The sequence below is a fragment of the Bubalus bubalis genome, chromosome 11 (assembly GCF_019923935.1).
Source record: "Bubalus bubalis isolate 160015118507 breed Murrah chromosome 11, NDDB_SH_1, whole genome shotgun sequence".
Taxonomy (NCBI): Eukaryota; Metazoa; Chordata; class Mammalia; order Artiodactyla; family Bovidae; genus Bubalus; species Bubalus bubalis.
In genome coordinates this window covers 76,417,210-76,435,107 of record NC_059167.1, presented here as the reverse complement: position 1 = coordinate 76,435,107, position 17,898 = coordinate 76,417,210, and the positions used below count along the sequence as shown (strand labels likewise).

The 17,898-nt window shown below is 36.4% G+C and overlaps 2 protein-coding genes across 2 annotated transcripts; both read right to left on the bottom strand.

Moving 5' to 3' along the window:
• Positions 1–1,894: 1,894 nt before the first annotated feature.
• Positions 1,895–3,054, bottom strand: LOC102414257 (olfactory receptor 11G2-like). The gene has a single exon (XM_006041735.4). It carries the CDS (start codon positions 2,828–2,830, stop codon positions 1,895–1,897), a length of 936 nt encoding a protein of 311 aa, XP_006041797.4. The 5' UTR covers positions 2,831–3,054.
• Positions 3,055–9,833: 6,779 nt separating this feature from the next.
• LOC102414928 (olfactory receptor 11H6-like) lies at positions 9,834–12,149 on the bottom strand. The gene has a single exon (XM_025295983.3). The coding sequence runs from the start codon at positions 12,147–12,149 to the stop codon at positions 11,196–11,198; it is 954 nt and encodes a 317-aa protein (XP_025151768.2). The 3' UTR covers positions 9,834–11,195.
• Positions 12,150–17,898: the final 5,749 nt, after the last annotated feature.

Sequence of the window (17,898 nt, the reverse complement as noted above, 5' to 3'; positions counted from 1 at the left end):
CTTTGTTGGGGGTATATACAATAATTTATCTAATTAGTCCTTAACTAATGGGAATTTGGATTGTTCCAATCTTTTACTAGTAGAAACAGTAGTCGATATTCTTGTACACATGTCATTTTTCTTATTTGTGAGTATACTTCTCAGATAAATACCTAAGAGTGGAACTGCTGAGTCAGGGAATGCCCTTTAAATACTGATAGTTTTTTGGCAAAATGTCCTCCATAGATATTGTACCAATTTATGCTCTACCAGTAAGGGAAGAGATTGCTGTTTTTCTCAACATTATTTTGATCTTTGTCAATTTTTGGGGAAAAGAGATATATTTATTATAGCTTTCGTTGTACTTCTCTAATTCTGAACAAAATAGAATTGTCTTTTTAGATATTTAAAAGCCTTTCCTTTGCTATTTACTTTTTTTCATATATTTACCACTTTTATTGTGCTGATGCTATTTTTCATATTGACTTGAAGATATATACAATATTAAAATTGATGTTATCATGATAGATGTTTTAGAAGACAGAAATAAAAGCACTACCAGAAAAGTAAAGAGTTTGTTGGTGTTGGAAGAGTAGTAGGAGACAAGTTTTGCCCTAGGATTGTACAATTTGTAAGAGCAAATACAAAAAAAAAAAAAAAAAAAAAAAAAAAGAGGTGTAAGTATCCATGCTGAAGATGAAGGAAGATACTTGCCCCTCTTCCTGTTTTCAGAACACTTACTTTAGAAAACTTGTTTATCTGTCATTGAAATGAATATAAAATTTAAAAGTTTTAAATTTTAAGGGGTTTCAACACCTTGCCAGATTTATGACCTAGGAATATTTTGTCAAGGACCTGGGAAGTCTCTCTGAAACGTAATAATCAAGATAGAAAGGCCCCAAGCTTCCATTTCCTGTGAGAAGATAGGAGCCTAACATTGGTGGCCTAATTTCCAAGTTGAAAACTACCTCCTGTTATATAGAAATGTCTTTTGTCCCCTGTGTGAAGCCAATTAGCAAACACAGATGGCCAGACCAATTACTAGGTGAGTCTAGGATGAATTGATTATATGTGATAAATGGTCAAGTCTTTTTGAGGATTAGTTTTTATCTTGAGAATCTGTATGTAATGGGTTGTATTTGCTTGACTATAAAAGGATGAAATTTCTTTCAGTCTTTGCCCTTTCTCATTGGGTTGCCTGAGATGCCCATAGTCTCCTGCTTTAATGCTTATTCAATAATCAGTCAGTTCAGTTCAGTCGCTCAGTTATGTCCGACTCTTTGTGACCCCAGGGACTGAAGCACGCCAGGCTTCCCTGTCCATCAGCAACTCCCTGAGCTTGCTCGAACTCATGTCCATTGAGTCAGTGATGCCATTCAATCATCTCATCCTCTGTCATCCCCTTCTCCTCCTGCCTTCAATCTTTCTCAGCATCAGGGTCTTTTCCAGTGGGTCAGTTCTTCACATCAGGTGGACAAAGTATTGGAGCTTCAGTCCCGCCAATGAATATTCAGGACTGATTTCCTTTAGGATTGACTGGTTTGATCTCTTTGCAGTCCAAGGGACTCTCAAGAGTCTTCTCCAATACCACAGTTCAAAAGCATCAATTCCTCTGCTCTCAGCTTTCTTTATGGTCCAACTCTCACACCCATAGATAATAAATAATAAAACTACTTTATTCTCTTCCACCATTGTGGAGAGGTGTTCTAGATTGGCAGGAAATTTATATTTAATTATATTTCCCAGCAAACTAAACTCAGTTTTTCAATCTACGGCGCTATCATTTGCAAAATTGGGGATATGCAGTACATCTTTGAGATGTCTTATAGTCCTATAGTCAGTTAGTCTTCTTTTTAACCAAGAAATTAAAAACAGCTTCTGTCTCCCCAAATATTTTAAATCATAACCCTTACTTTTATGTTCCTAATAATTTCTTCATAGCATCTTTCATATCTTTGTTTCTCAGACTATATATTACAGGATTAACGAGTGGAGTAACTACAGAATAAAACAAAGTCACTATCTTCTGCATTCCAGCATCATGTTCAGATGTTGGGCTCACATACATGACCATCACTGATCCATAAAAAAGAGAAACCACAGTCAGATGGGACCCACAGGTGGAGAAAGCTTTTCTTCGTCCAGCTGCTGAAGGGAACTTCAGCACAGCTTGTAGGACCAGAGCATAGGACACCATGATGAAGAGAAAGGGGATAAATAAGAGGAGAGAACTTAAGGTGGAGCTAGTTAACTCTATTACAGGGACTCTAGTACAGGTGAGGGCCAACAAGGGACCTGGGTCACACAGGAAGTGGTCAATGATCCTGGACCCACAGAATGACATTTGGGAGATGATGATGATGGGAATCAAGAACCAGAGGAAACCAAGTACCCAGCAGCTGATCACAAGATTGGCACAGAGACGTCCAGTCATGAGAGTGGGGTAGTGCAGAGGCCAGCAGATGGCAAGGTATCGATCGAATGCCATAATAGCCAAGAAAAAGCATTCTGTAGAACCCAAGGAAAAGAAAAAGTAAAACTGGAGAAAGCACCCAGAGAAGGAGATGAGCTTGTTGTCTGAGAGGAAGTTGGCCAACATGTTGGGGACAGTGGAGGTGACATACCAGATCTCCAGGAAGGAGAAGTTGGCGAGCAGGATGTACATGGGGGTGTGGAGTCTCTGATCCCAGTGCACAGCACAGATGATAGAACCGTTGCCCATGAGGGTCAGGAGGTAGACAGCAGAGAAGAGCACAAAGAGGAGAATCTGCCCCTCCCTGGGGCAAGGGAAGCCCAGGAGGATGAAGCCAGTGATGGTGTTGGAGGTGTTGGGGGTGTTGGAGACTTTCATGGGTCTGTGAGCTGTGAAATTATTGAATAATTGTAAAGACAAGTGAGAACCCAGATACGAATTGAAGCCACTCTGGGGAATGAAATAAACATTTATGTATCAATAGTTACTATTTTAGTCTAATCCTGAATTATTGTCCTAGTTTAGGAGTTGGATTATAAAAACACAAGTTAATGAATATCAGTATATATAGAGATATTTACTTATTGTGAAATGTATGGAAACATGTTCAACATTTAAATCTTTATATATAAAACTCTGCAGTAACTATCACTGAAGTTGAGAAATAGAGGATCACTTGTACCCTAGAATCTCCTCTTATGCTCCATCCCAATAAGAGGATGACTATCCTCTGCCTGTTAGTCCCTCCAATTGTTAACACTCTCCTTTCCTAATAGTAATCACCTTCCTATTTTTCTTTCTTTCTTTATTTTTCTTTATTTATTCTTTGTTTCTTTCTAACTAAGTATGCATTCTGAAACTTTTTTTTTTTTAGTTTTGCTTGTTTTTTATTTTACATAATTGAAATCATAGCATATGTAGTATTTGGATGGCTTCTTTTGTTCAGCAGTAAGGTTTTTTACATTCATGTTGTTACAATCATCTATAGTGTGTCTATTTATACCCCACTATACTCTATGAATAAACCACCACTTATTAAACCATTGTACTATAGATGAGATGACTATTTTGGCTATTTCTAGTTTGGGGCTGTTAGGAGTAATGGTACTATGAATACAGTTCTCTTTTCCTGGTTCACACACGCATGCATTTCTATAGGCTAGATCATAAGGGCACGTGTATCTTTACCTTCAGTAGATAAGTTCAACAGTGTTCCATCATTATTGCACTATTTATCACTCCCACTGATAGTATGTGAAAGCTCCAATTGTCAACTTTCTTTTCTAATGGTAAGGTCTCTATTTACCAGAGCCTAGGGAATGAGATCAGAGAAGGCAATGGCACCCCACTCCAGTACTCTTGCCTGGAAAAATCCCATGGGCAGAGGAGCCTGGTAGGCTGCAGTCCGACTGAGCGACTTCACTTTCACACACTGGAGAAGGAAATGGAAACCTACTCCAGTGTTCTTGCCTGGAGAATCCCAGGGACGGGGGAGCCTGGTGGGCTGCTGACTATGGGGTCTCACAGAGTCGGACACGACTGAAGCGATTTAGCAGCAGCAGCAGGGAATGAGATATATACTGCATTTTAATGACTTTTTTTTTCTTTTATTTTTGTAATATAAGACTGCATAGTTGTCTTCCTGGCAGTATTGTTTTTTTCAGAGTAGGAGCTTGTATCAGAAATTTTTTACTTTCAAGGGAAAGTATTCTGGAAATTATAAAGAAAACTGTCTTCAAATTTGGTTTAGGAGAACATTTTAATGCATGTAATTTACAGCCATCTTTAATTTTGAGTCTCGTGCTCAGCCTTATGATTTTAAGAAATAACCTTCTAAAAGGTTATTTTTCTGTGTGTTAATCACTTTATCATCTCAAAATATTTTCAGCACTTTAAATAGCTTACTTAATGTTGAAGAACTTACTTTTTCTGGTATAGTCTATTTCATTGTTACATCTCTTCTTTTACCCCTCACATCCAATTCATTAGCAGGATTCTTCTGTTTCTAAAGTATGGCTTGTATCATGCACTCCTTTGTCTTAACTGCTGTCTCTCAAGTTCAAATTACCATCTGTTCTTCCTTAGACTTCTGTAGTAGCATTCTAACACAGCTCCTTGCTTCTACTTTTGCTCTTCTACCCTCCATTTTCTAAGCAGCGACTGAGTACTCCTTGAAAAATGGAAAAACTGATCATGTTACACTTTTAAGTAAAACTTTTCCCTCTCAGCAATTCTGTGCCAAGAAGTCTTACAGAGCTGTTATAGAAAACAGGAACGTGTTCTAGAAAACAGGAATTGCCATCACCATTTTATGCTCAATCTAACATATTTAATTAGCTTGTATCGCTATTCACTTTTTATTACTGAGCTCCTCTTACAGAAGACTGATGACGTTACCTGCCTCAAGTCTGAGCTGAAACTGTAAAAAAAAAAAAAAATTCCCCAAGCCGATCAACCAAACAAACAGCAAAAGACCAATAAACTTACCCTGTGTCAGTTACAGAGGGCACTGTGAACATGGGTGCAATGATGTCTGTGTATTTGTCACTGGCCACTTGGACTGAGTTAATTAACAACAATTGCCTTGTTTTCTTTGTTTACTTGTTAAATTAGTCAACCCTGGAAAAATCGAGATAGAGTATGTCTGAATGAACCAGGCCATGCCATACACAATACAAGGAAGACATTCACCAATATTTTAATTTTCCCTCAAAGCTCAGGACAGTAGAAGCCTTGGTACCCATTTGTTGGCTCTCTCTCTAGAACCCACCCAGAGATGTTTCATGTGTGTGTGCTCAGTTGCTCAGTCATGCCCAACTCTTTGCAACCCCATGGACTTCACCCTGCCAGGCTCCTCTGTCCATGGAATTTTCCAGGCAAGAATATTGGAGTGGGTTGCCATTTCCTTCTCCAGGAGATCTTCCCAACCATGACAACTCAATTCACTTCCTTAGTTAGTTTGTACAGTTTCAGTGAGGGGCTGTAACATTGGATAATCTGTTTCTGGAAGATACTTAAAAAGTAAGGATAATTTTCCAGAGTGGGATGACTGGTAGGGAGCTGTATATGATAGAAAAATTATTGAATTTAGAATTAAGAACTTTTGTTTACTTGTCATAAGAAATTAATACTTAGCTATACTAAGCAAATAATTATGCCTTCTTTAAAGGGCTGTTACAAAGATAACTGAATGAGATTAATTCCTGTGGAAGTACTTTGACTATTGCGTGACCAGTAAGAGTTTAAGAAATATTGGTTGTATGTATATTACTGTAATAATTCAAAGAGAGCTGTGGGTAAAAATCAGTAGATTATGATTTTTTGCTCTTCTAAACACTACATAATCTTATTACCTGGATCAGCAAAGGGAATTTTAAGCTGAAGCTTATCAAAAGTTTATTTTTTATTCTCTTAGAAGAGATAGTCTTCTTAACAATAACCAGAGAGGAGGAAAGAGCTGGAAATGGTTGTGGTAAAAATTCTTGAATATGTTTGCTGAGGGATGGAGGGGTTATAAGCAGAGACTGCCAGGAAGTAAGTCTTATTTTTCCTGATCCTTGAGGATCCATTTATTGCTGCTAAAGGAAAACAATGTCAAGAGACATCACTATGCTTGTTATTCACTTCCCTTGGGATCTTCCTTAATTTCAGTGTTTTTATTTTCTATGCAGTTGAATGATATCTTTTTCCTTCTTTAGAACTCTTACAGATAGAAGGAAATGTTAACAAATCAATTGATTGCTTGATTAATTAATCAACCAGTATATCTAACTCTAACTCCCCTAAGTGTGCATACCATATGGCCAATGAAGACTTTAAAAAACTCAAAGGGGATAAATGCAGCCCCAGATGTCCATAAATGATTTGACTAGACCTCAAAGTTATTACAAGCTGTTCTGACACTCTCAGCTAGGTCATGCTATTCTGTTATTGGACACATACATGAAACAAAACAAAGCTACTTTATAATTTTGTCTAAGGATAAAAAAAACAATGTCACTGTGCCAGTCATAAAACAGCGAATATCCTCCTCTCTTGGCTAAAATGAGTGTCCACTACTTAAAAAAAAAGCTAATTACAGCTTTAATCTCCTTCTTCTCTGCCCTCTATATAGATAAGATTTGTTAAGATACCTAGTCTTAGAATTGCCCTTGCATTGACAACATACAATCTGGAGCAGACCATCACTTCCTTAGATCCTCCCTCAAATCAGTCAACCAAAGCACCAATCCTATAATAGATTATTTTTTAATTGAAGGGTAATTGATTTACAATACTGCTATTAGTTTTAGATGTATAACAATGTGATTCAGTTATATATACATGTATATATATGTATATATTTTTTTCAGATTTTTTTCCATTATAAGTTATCATAAGATATTGAATATTGTTCTTTATGCTGTACAGTATCCCCTTTGGTAACCATAAGTTTGTTTTCTATGTCTGTGAAGCTATTTATATTTTATAAGTAATTTCCACTGTATCATTTTTTAGATTCCATATATAAATGATATATGGTATTTGTCTTTCTCTTTCTTACTTAGTATGATGAGGTCTAGATCCATCTATGTTGCTGCAAATGGTATTATTTCATTGTTTTTATGTCTGAGTAATATTCCATTGTATATATGTATCACATCTTTGTCCAATCATCTGTCAATGGACATTTGGGTTGTTTCCATTGTCTTGGCTGTTGTAAATAGTGCTGCTATGAATATTGGGCTGCATGTATCTTTTCAAGTTAGTGTTTTCTCCAGATATATGCCCAGGAGTGGGATCATTGGATCATATGGCAACTCTATTTTTAGTTCTTTTAAGGAATTTCCATACTGTTCTCCAGAGTGGCTGCACCAATTTAGATTCTCACCAACAGTGTAGGAGGCTTCCTTTTCCCCCCAACTTCTCCAGCATTTATTGTTTGTAGACTTTTTGATGGTGGCCACTCTGACTAGTGTGAGGTGAAGGTCAGACTTTTGGATTAAGGCAGATTATCAGAAAGCAGATATTTGGACCTCAGTTCTTAGATCAGGAAAGAATTGCTTCCACTGAGTTATATTTCTATATAATGCCTTTGAATCTTATTAAGAAATGCTATAAGCAGCAGCTGTGTTAAACTATATGAATATATGTCAGATATTTTGGGGAACCACTGTTTAGTATATCTCATTCTCCCTCATATGAATCATCTTGAAAGAAATTATAGAACTAGGAGTCAGTAACTTAGTTTTCCTTGTAAACAGATTTGTTTCTTCTTACAGTTAATGAAAATCATATGACAGATAATGTTTCTCCATTCTCTACTTCATTTTTTGAATCAAAGAAACATTTTATAGAGAATCATAACAACACTTGAAAAAACTTCAACACTGAAGATCCTTTTTGATAATTTCCCACTTCATTTTAAAGGGAGCTCATAACACTTTTACAGGCTTGACTTAATGTCAGCATTTATCCTATTATCCACAAATCATCATCCTGTTTTTCCTTTTTAAATTCATATTTTTCTTATTCTTTCTTTCAGTGCAGTTTCATACTTCAGATTCTTGAAAAAAAAAAGTGGAATATAGTATAATAAAGGAACATATAAATAAACATGTAAGTAAATAAGTAGTTTCAATATAAGAAGAGCTTATGAAGATATGGATTTTTCTAAGGAGAACTTTTTTAGCCTTCCTCTTAGTATATTGTATTGAGCAGGCTTCCCCAGGAGTTCATATAAAAACTTTTTATTGTGGGCTAGAAGTTTCTAAATGATTTGATGCTGCCTACTTTTCCAGCTAGCAAAATCAACTTTTCTTATTCTTTGAAAATAACAAGCTTCTATCTATACTTACATGGGAGTTTATTGTCCTAGATCTTTGCGTGATATATTATCTGAGTTTGAAATATCACTTCCTAACAAAGACATTCTCTAACCATTTAGATGTAAACTATGCCTTATCCTACCCCAACAATTTCTGTATTCATACTCCCATTTATTCCTTTTTTTGGTGTTTCAAGGATAGCATCTTTTTTTTGGTTGGAACATAGTTGATTTACAATGTTGTGTTACTTTCTGCTGTACATCCCAGTGAATCAGTTATGCATATACATATATCCGCTCTTTTTTTAGACTCTTTATCTATAAAGTCATTAATTAGTACTGAGTAGAGTTCCCAGGGACCGGGGAGCCTCGTGGGCTGCCGTCTATGGGGTTGCACAGAGTCGGACACGACTGAAGCGACTTAGCAGCAGTAGCAGCAGCAGAGTTCCCTGCGCTGTACAGTAGGTGCTTATTAGGTATCTATTTTATATATTGTAGTGTGTATATGTCAATCCCAATCTCTCAATTTATCCCTTCCCCTTTTCCTCCCTGGTAATTCTGGGATTGTAATTCTGTTTCTGTTTTGTAAATAAGTTCATTTGTACCGTTTAAAAAAAATCCACATACAAGTGATATCCTATGATATTTGTCTTTCTTTGTCTTGCTTACTTCACTCAGTATGACTGCACTCTAGGATCATCTATGTTGCTGCAAATGGCAGTATTTAATTTTTTAATGGCTGAGTAACGTTCTGTTGTGTATGTGAACCACATCTTCTTTATCCATTCACCCGTCAATGGACATTTAGGTGGCTCCGTGTCCTGGCTACTGTAAAAGTGCTGTAGTGAACATTGGGGTTCATGTAGCTTTTCAAATTATGGTTTTCTCTGGATATATGGCCAGGAGTGGGGTTGTTGAATCATATGATAGCTCTATTTTATTATAAAACTTGTAGAGGAACACATAGGCAGAACGTTCTCTGATATAAATCACTTTGACCTACCTACTAGAGCAGTGAAAATAAAAATAAACATATGGGACCTAATTAAACTTAAAAGCTTCTGTACAGCAAAGCAAACCATAAACAAAACAAAAAGACAGCCCACAGAATGGGAGAAAATGTTTGCAAATGAAGTGGCCGGCAAGGGATTAATCTCCAAAATATACAAGCAAATCATGTAGCTCAATAACAACTATACCAAAAAACCCAACAAATAACCCAATCAAAAAATGGACAGGAGATGTAAATAGATATTTCTCCAAAGAAGACATACAAATGGCCAAAAAGCACATGGAAAGATGCTCAACATCACTAATTATTAGAGAAATTCAAATAAAAACTACAATGAGGCATCACCTCAATAGATCATAATCCTCATCATCAAAAAATCTATAAGCAATAAATGCTGGAGAGGGTTTGGAGAAAAGGGAACCCTTCTACACTGTTGGTGGGAATGTAAACTGGTACAGCTACTCTGGAGAACAGTATGGAGGTTAATTAAAAAACTAAAAGTAGAGTTCTCATTTATTCTTTTTGTTTTATTGAGATATAATTGATATAAAACATTAATTTCAGGTGTACAACATTGTTCAATATATGTAAATATGGTGAAACCATTACTTCAAGAAGTCTAATTGTAGATAATATCCATTACCCCATATAGTTACAAATTTTTCAAACTACTGGAATTAGTAGCTATAATTAATGAGATTTATGTGTTCAGCTTCTTATTTTCTATTCCCTTCACTTAAATGTAAGCTCCACAAAGACAGGGACTTGATCTTCTGCATTCGAATAGAGATAAATGTTTATTGAATGCCTGAATGAAATGCATCAACCCCAGAGGACAACTTGGCTAATTTATTTATGACCAAATAGTTGAGCCAAATCACCTACACCTGTCTCATATCTCAGGATCACTGGCTTTTACTCTCTGTCTGCTTTTACCTCTTTTGAGCTGCGTGCTCAACTCAAGCTTCCTTCTCTTGAAACTAACCCCAAAGTATTGATATATTGTCACTACATGCTAATCTTTTAAAATGTAAGCCTATTTTTAGGTATCTTAATTATTTTTCACAGGTAGGAAAAGGTAAGAAGACTGTAATATTTTTCTTATTCTATAAATGGAGGATTTGGGAATAGAGGCAGGAGAAGCTTCCACTGCAGCTGTCATGAGTGTTTGAATCATCTGTACTACTCACCATAACTTGTTTCACTTTCCCAACCAATTATTGTAAGATTTTTATTTCTCACTATATGTCATGTATTTTTCTTAAAATAGTGGCCCTGTAAGGTCAGTGTGTGAACTGGTGCTGGTCTAGGTACACCAGAATCACATTAAAATGGGAATTTCTGGGGTTAATTTTATATTCTGAATTAGGGGATTCGGAGAAAGACCTGGGAATCTATTCTTTTAAAGAGTTCTCTAAATAACTATGACATAGTGCTTAAGATCATTATTATTTTTTTGGATATTGATTAAATTCAAATTTTGGCTCAATTATGATACAAACCAAATGTAAGAATATGCACACAATAGAGGAGAGTGACCTCAGATAAAGGGAAAATAGTCACTGGCATTCAGGATAGGAGAAGAGTTTAAAGTTCAGATTCGGGTCATTTAATTCAAGTTACTATCTATCAAGTCCTGGTTTGAAGGTAAGGTCTGATTTAATCGGTTGTACTATTGTCCATATTGTCTAGGCAGAAGTAGATGAATTTGGATCTGTATTTCTAGAGACAGTAGTAGAGATCTACTTTTTAAGTTGGAATAGATCTTTTTGATGGTAATCATTAAAAAGTTCTGCAAATAATAAATGTTGGAGAGGGTGTGGAGAAAAGGAAACCCTTGTACACTGTTGGTGGGAATGTAAACTGGTACAGCCACTATGGAGAAGAGTATGAAGGAAAAAATAAATATTATGATCTTGGTCCACTCATGATCTTTGTTTGCTTTGGCCAGTTTTTGTAAACATCTGAATTTTTCTCAAGGCAGTCTTCATGTCCTTGTTCCGGAGACTGTAGATCAGCGGGTTTACAAGTGGAGTCACTGATGAGTACAGCAAGGTTACAATCTTCTGTAGTCCAGCTGGATTTCCAGAGGTTGGGCTGATGTACATCATCATAATGGTTCCATAGAACAGAGATACCACAGCCAGGTGGGAACCACAGGTGGAGAAGGCCTTACGTCTGCCAGCAGCTGAAGGCACACGCAACACTGCTCTGAGAACCAGGGTGTAGGACCAAAGGATAAAGAAGAAGGTGATAAAAATAATAAGAGAGCTCAATATAGAACAGGAAAGCTCAATTCCAGGGGCAGGAATGCAGGACAGGGCCAGAAGGGGACCAGGGTCACAGACAAAATGGTCAATGGTATTGGGGCCACAAAAGGGGAGTTGTGTGATGAAATAGATAGGGACTGGATAGCAGAGGAAGGCTGTTACCCAGCAGAGGCCCACCAAGTTCATGCAGAGACGGCTGCTCATGATGGTAGGATAGTGGAGAGGTCGGCAGATGGCCAAGTATCGATCAAAAGCCATGAGGGGCAGTAAGAAGGTCTCAGTAATGCCCATGGAGAAGAAGAAGTAGAACTGGAGGAAGCAGGCAGTGAAAGAGATGGTTTTGGTCTCAGACAGGAAGTTCCTTAACATATTGGGGACAGTGGTGTTGATGTAACACATCTCCAGGAACGAGAAGTTGGCCAACAGAGTGTACATGGGAGTGTGGAGTCTGTGATCCAGCTTCACTGCAAAGACAATGGCCCCATTCCCCATCAGTGTCAGGATGTAGGACACAGAGAAGAGCACAAAGAGGAGGACTTGAACCTCTCTAGAGCAGGGAAAACTCAGGAGTATGAATTCAGAGACTGTGTTGACTCCTGACACATTCATGGCTTCCTAAGAGGTGGAGAGGAAAAAATGACAGTGACAAAGATGACCTCACTCTCTAATCTTCAGGAATATTTCCTTTTAGAAATCTGTGAGTCCCTCAGATTCTATTACTGTATTAAGTAAATAATGTAAATACGCTGCTGAAGACTGTCAAACTTGGAGAATGCTAGATATGATAAGTCTTTGAATTTTGGACTTTCTCATTCCTCTTTCAGTATTTTCTTATACCCAGCAAAACTCCAAAAAAAGCAATTTGGAGACGATTAATGACAATACTTGCTAATATAAATAGGTATTTTATATTTGTATCTATAGAATAAGATATGTAGACCCTTAATATTAGACATAGAATTTCAATTCTGTGTTTATTTGGAATTAGAGTCATAATACTAGGCATCACAAGAGGAGGAGAAACATAACAAATAACACAATGACATTCTGTGCATTTCACTTTTATTCTGGATCAATGTCAGACTTATAAATGTCAGCCTCCTAAGGTGTTCTGATAACCCAGACAAGAAATGTCATGTGCCATCGTTTCTTCAGTGTTCATCATGGTTTTTTAACTCACAAAAATATGGAAAGTCTAGACATCTACATAATAGTCCTTTTACTAGATGTTTTAATACTTTTGTAAAATCTTGGTTTAGGTTGAAACAAGAAAACCTATAGAAGATCTGTAATATCACAGACTTTTGAGATTTTTGCCTGAGATGTCAGGATTCTTAGAAAACTTGCTCTTCTTCTAGTTTGTGGTTAGATGCAGAGGATCATAAATATCAGATACCCATAAGCAGAGACGTCTAGGAACCAAGAACAGTGATGGGAGTCATAAGTGCCCTCTGGACATGGATTCCTCTGATTTCTACTCTCTCCTCTTGTCGCCATCCAATTACAGATGTGGAAGGTTACAGCTGTTTTGGTAAACTGATTAATCATCTTTGTTAAAGCTTCCTTCTCTGACTCTGAGTGAGACTTAGTCTTGAACACTGTGTGATTTCTATGGTGAGAGAAGGAAAAACAAAGCCACTGATCACCTGAGATTCTGTTGCCAGTCATTTGGTCTTAATTTATTAAATTATTTTCTGGATCCCCTCTGTTATTGAGGGATAGTTATCATTTGTATGAAAATGACCCAAGTGACATAACTGAGTGATGATACTTATTCAGGAAAATAGAAGTGCAGAATACAAACCTATAAACCTTCAATAACAGTATTCTAGCTAAGAATATTTATTAATGTATTCATGATAAAATGTAATACTTTCCATATCACATAATGTTATAGCTTTAAGGATGATCTTGATGATTGCAACTAGTGACGTGACAGATAAGAGGAAAAATTTTTCGTATCACATTTCACTGCAAGTTTCCTCTTCAGTCTGTAAATAGATCATATATGGCAGAGCAAAGCTGTGAATAAGTCTTCTGTAGGAGAAATTGAGAGTTACCCAGAAGCCAAAGTAACCATGAGGAAAGAGAAAACAGCAAGAAATATTTGGTACTGATGTGTATGGGGATTCCATTGACTTTGTAAACCATATGGGAGTGAACTCACCAATTTGGTCTGTTCAGTCATCACCTTGCTCTTCCTCCTTGCAGAGGCAGTGGACCATCATTTTCCCTGTGGCAGAGCCAAACACAGCTAAAAATAGGGAAGGCTTAAGTTTTTTTTTTTTTCTCTGCCCTGTTCCTCATAGCTGCTTTGGCAGTTATTTCCAGATGTCACTTTGCTAACATCTTTGTTCCCCCAAAGACCTGGTTTTGACTGGGTACATCTAACTCCTGGTTAATAAGAACAGAATTTATACACATCGAAGCTCTTACCTTGTTCTTATCTCCCTCATTTCTCTGATTCCCAGACTTCTTAGCTGCAGGGATGAATCTGCTTAAATTAATTTATAAACCTGAGATTCTATTATTTTCATGCCACACAAAAGAAGGCAGAGCTAAAAGGAATATCTAAGAGTTGTCTTATATTACCTCTTCTGAACCCCTCTTCTTGTAGAACTCAAGGGTCTGACTTATCTTCTATTTTTGCTGCAGCAAAAGGCATGTAAGATGGAGGGCATGACTTGTTTGGCAGCCAACAGCCCAGAGAGCTGGTTAATCTTGCTGGACAGTGATACTGGTTTGGAAAGAAATGGGCATATTTGCTGAAAAATAGAGACTTATCTGAAACCTATGTTTTATTTCTCCTAAGGGATATAGTCTCCTATGAATTTATTCTCCTATGAATAAAACTGAGGATTTATAAGGGAAGATTATTAATCATATCCCAAATGTTCCTTTCCATTGGGAGTCCTTTATTGGCCTTTGGGACCCTGTTTCTCCAATAGTGGATGATCATCTCATGTTATTTTTAGAGCAGATGTTTATTTCGACCTTTGGTCTTATTACCTTCATGATGGTGCAAACACTCAGCATCATCATGACATTTTTGTTTATCTTTTATTCTTTACATTCAATTTTATTCATTTTTTGAGTCTGTCTTCAAGTTTTGAACTCTCTTATGTGTTAATATCAGAGTTGCCTTATGATAGTTCTTTTTTTTCTCCCTATGGATTCACTCTGGCTTGAAAATATTATTTCATTTTGTTTTTCAGTAAAGGGCTTTCTCTTCTGGGTCAAGCTCTGTGCTTCTAGCCTGATAGTAATAAGTAAAATATCATTTCATGGTGAGCAGGGCCCAGGAAACTGTGGTACAAATGGTGAAATGCCAAACTTCTAGAAGATTCATCTCCATCTAGTCCTTTAAACTATGTCTCTAAAAGTTGACATGACTGTTGAAACTGTCTTGCTTCTTTTAAAGATGACCTAAACTTCTGAACCCCTTTGTTTTTATTACTTGTATGTGTGTGCATATGCACATAGGTATGTATGAATTTAGATCAGATATGTACTTTTTTTCCCCTAATATTGGTTTGGAACAATCTCAAATGAGATGGACTCTTGCTAACAATTTACCAATGACTAATATCATTTACTGACAAAAAGAGGTTTTTCTAGGGGGGTTATTAGTTTACCTTGCTCATTTTCTCAGCATCATTTCTGTAAGGTAGAAGTGCTTTTGTCTTTTAAATGGCAACACCACTTCTTCCATCATAAAATTGATATCTGAGGATGCATGGTCATCAAGTTCTTCAGAATGATTTATTTATTAAAATGTTTGTAATCGGGGAAGAAAAATAAAGGGAATCCAGATTGGAAAAGAAAAACTAAAACTCTCACTGTTTGCAGATGACATGATCCTCTACATAGAAAACCCTAAAGACTCCACCAGAAAATTACTAGAGCTAATCAATGAATATAGTAAATTTGCAGGGTATAAAATTAACACACAGAAATCCCTTGCATTCCTATACACTAATAATGAGAAAACAGAAAGAGAAATTAAGGAAACAATTCCATTCACCATTGCAACAAAAGGAATAAAATACTTAGGAATGAATCTACCTAAAGAAACAAAATACCTATATATAGAAAACTATAAAACACTGATGAAAGAAATCAAAGATGACAGAAATAGATGGTGAAATATACCATGTTCATGGATTGGAAGAATCAATATAGTGAACATGAGTATAATACCCAAAGCAATCTATAGATTCAGTGCAATTCTTATCAAGCTACCAACGGCATTTTTCACAGAACTAGAACAAATAATTTCATAATTTGTACAAAAATACAAAAAACCTCGAATAACCAAAGCAATCTTGAGAAAGAAGAATGGAACTGGAGGAATCAACCTGCCTGACTTCAGACTATAGTACAAAGCTATAGTCATCAAGACAGTATGGTACTGGCTCAAAGATAGAACTATAGATCAGTGAAACAAAATCGAAAGCCCAGAGATAAATGCAAGCACCTATGAACACCTTATCTTCGACAAAGGAAGCAAGACTATACAATGGAGAAAAGACAATCTCTTTAACAAGTGGTGCTGGGAAAACTGGTCAACCACTTCTTAAAGAATGAAACTAGAACACTTTCTAACACCATACACAAAAATAAACTCAAAATGGATTAAAGATCTAAATGTAAGACCAGAAACTATAAAACTCTTAGAGGAAAACATAGGCAAAACACTTTCTGACATAAATCACAGCAGGATCCTCTATGACCCACCTCCCAGAATACTGGAAATAAAAGCACAAATAAACAAATGGGACCTAATTAAAATTAAAAGCTATAAGGAAACTATAAGCAAAGTGAAAAGACAGCCTTCAGAACTAGAGAAAATAATAGCAAACAAAGCAACTGACAAAGAATTAATCTCCAGAATGTACAAACAGCTCATGCAGCTCAATTCCAGAAAAATAAGTGACCCAATCAAAAAACGGGCCAAAGAACTAAACTGACATTTCTCCAAAGAAGACATACAGATGGCTAACAAACACATGAAAAAATGCTCAACATCACTCATTATCAGAGAAATGCAAATCAAAACCACGATGAGGTACCATCTCATGCAGGTCAGAATGGCTGCTATCAAAAAGTCTACAAACAATAAATGCTGGAGAGAGTGAGGAGAAAAAGGAACCTCTTACATTGTTGATGGGAATGCAAACTAGTACAGCCACTATGAGCAAAGTGTGGAGATTCCTTAAAAAACTGGAAATAGAACTGCCATATGACCCAGCAATCCCACTGCTGGGCATACACACTGAAGAAACTGGAATTGAAAGAGACTTGTGTACCCCAATGTTCATTGCAGCACTGTTTACAATAGCTAGGACATGGAAGCAACCAGATGTCCACTGGCAGACGAACGGCTAAGAAAGCTGTGATATGTATACACAATGGAATATTACTCAGCTATTAAAAAGAATGCATTTGAATCAGTTCTAATGAGGTGGATGAAACTGGAGCCTATTATACAGAGTGAAGTGAGTCAGAAAGAAAAACATCAATACAGTATATTAACGCATATATATGGAATTTAGAAAGATGGTAATGATGACTTTATATGTGAGATAGCAAAAGAGACACAGATGTAAAGAACAGACTGTTGGACTCTGTGGGAGAAGGAGGTGAGAATGGGATGATTTGAGAGAATAGCATTGAAAGATGCATATTATCATATGTGAAATAAATCACCAGTCCAGGTTTGATGCATGAGACAGGGTGCTCAGAGCTGGTGCACTGGGATGACCCTGAGGGATGGGGAGGGAGGTGGGAGGGGTTTCAGGATAAGGAACACATGTACACCCATGGCTGATTCATGTGAATGTATGGCAAAAACCACCATAATATTGTAAAGTAATTAGCCTCCAATTAAAATAAATAAATTAATTTAAAAAATGTTTGGTGTTTGAGGGCACAAAGAATTTTTTGACACTAATTTCTGGCAAAATTATGATTAGGAACAAAGAATTTATTTAACTATCATAAGATGAAATGTGATGTTTCTGATATTTGAACTGAAATTAAATTATAGAATTTAATCGGAATGAGTTGAGGAACACTTTTGAGCTTTAATATGTCTATATCTCTAAATATATAGTAAAGTTCTTCCTCCTGTACAATCATGATCTGACCACTAAGCAAACCAAGCAGACTTCATTAACTACACATAACAGGTGATAGAGATTTCACAGAACTAGCAAAAAAAAAAAAAAAAAAGTCTAATAAATAAATAGCAGAAACATGAGCAACAAAAACCATAACCACAACAAAACTTGAAAAGTGGGGGGAATTTGATGTTCAGAGTTTTCACTTTATATTATTTAAAACATTCCATTTCAAA

Bases quoted from the DNA above. Each gene is read 5' to 3' on its own strand.
- LOC102414257 (XM_006041735.4), bottom strand. From the start codon at position 2,830: ATGAAAGTCTCCAACACCCCCAACACCTCCAACACCATCACTGGCTTC.
- LOC102414928 (XM_025295983.3), bottom strand. From the start codon at position 12,149: ATGAATGTGTCAGGAGTCAACACAGTCTCTGAATTCATACTCCTGAGT.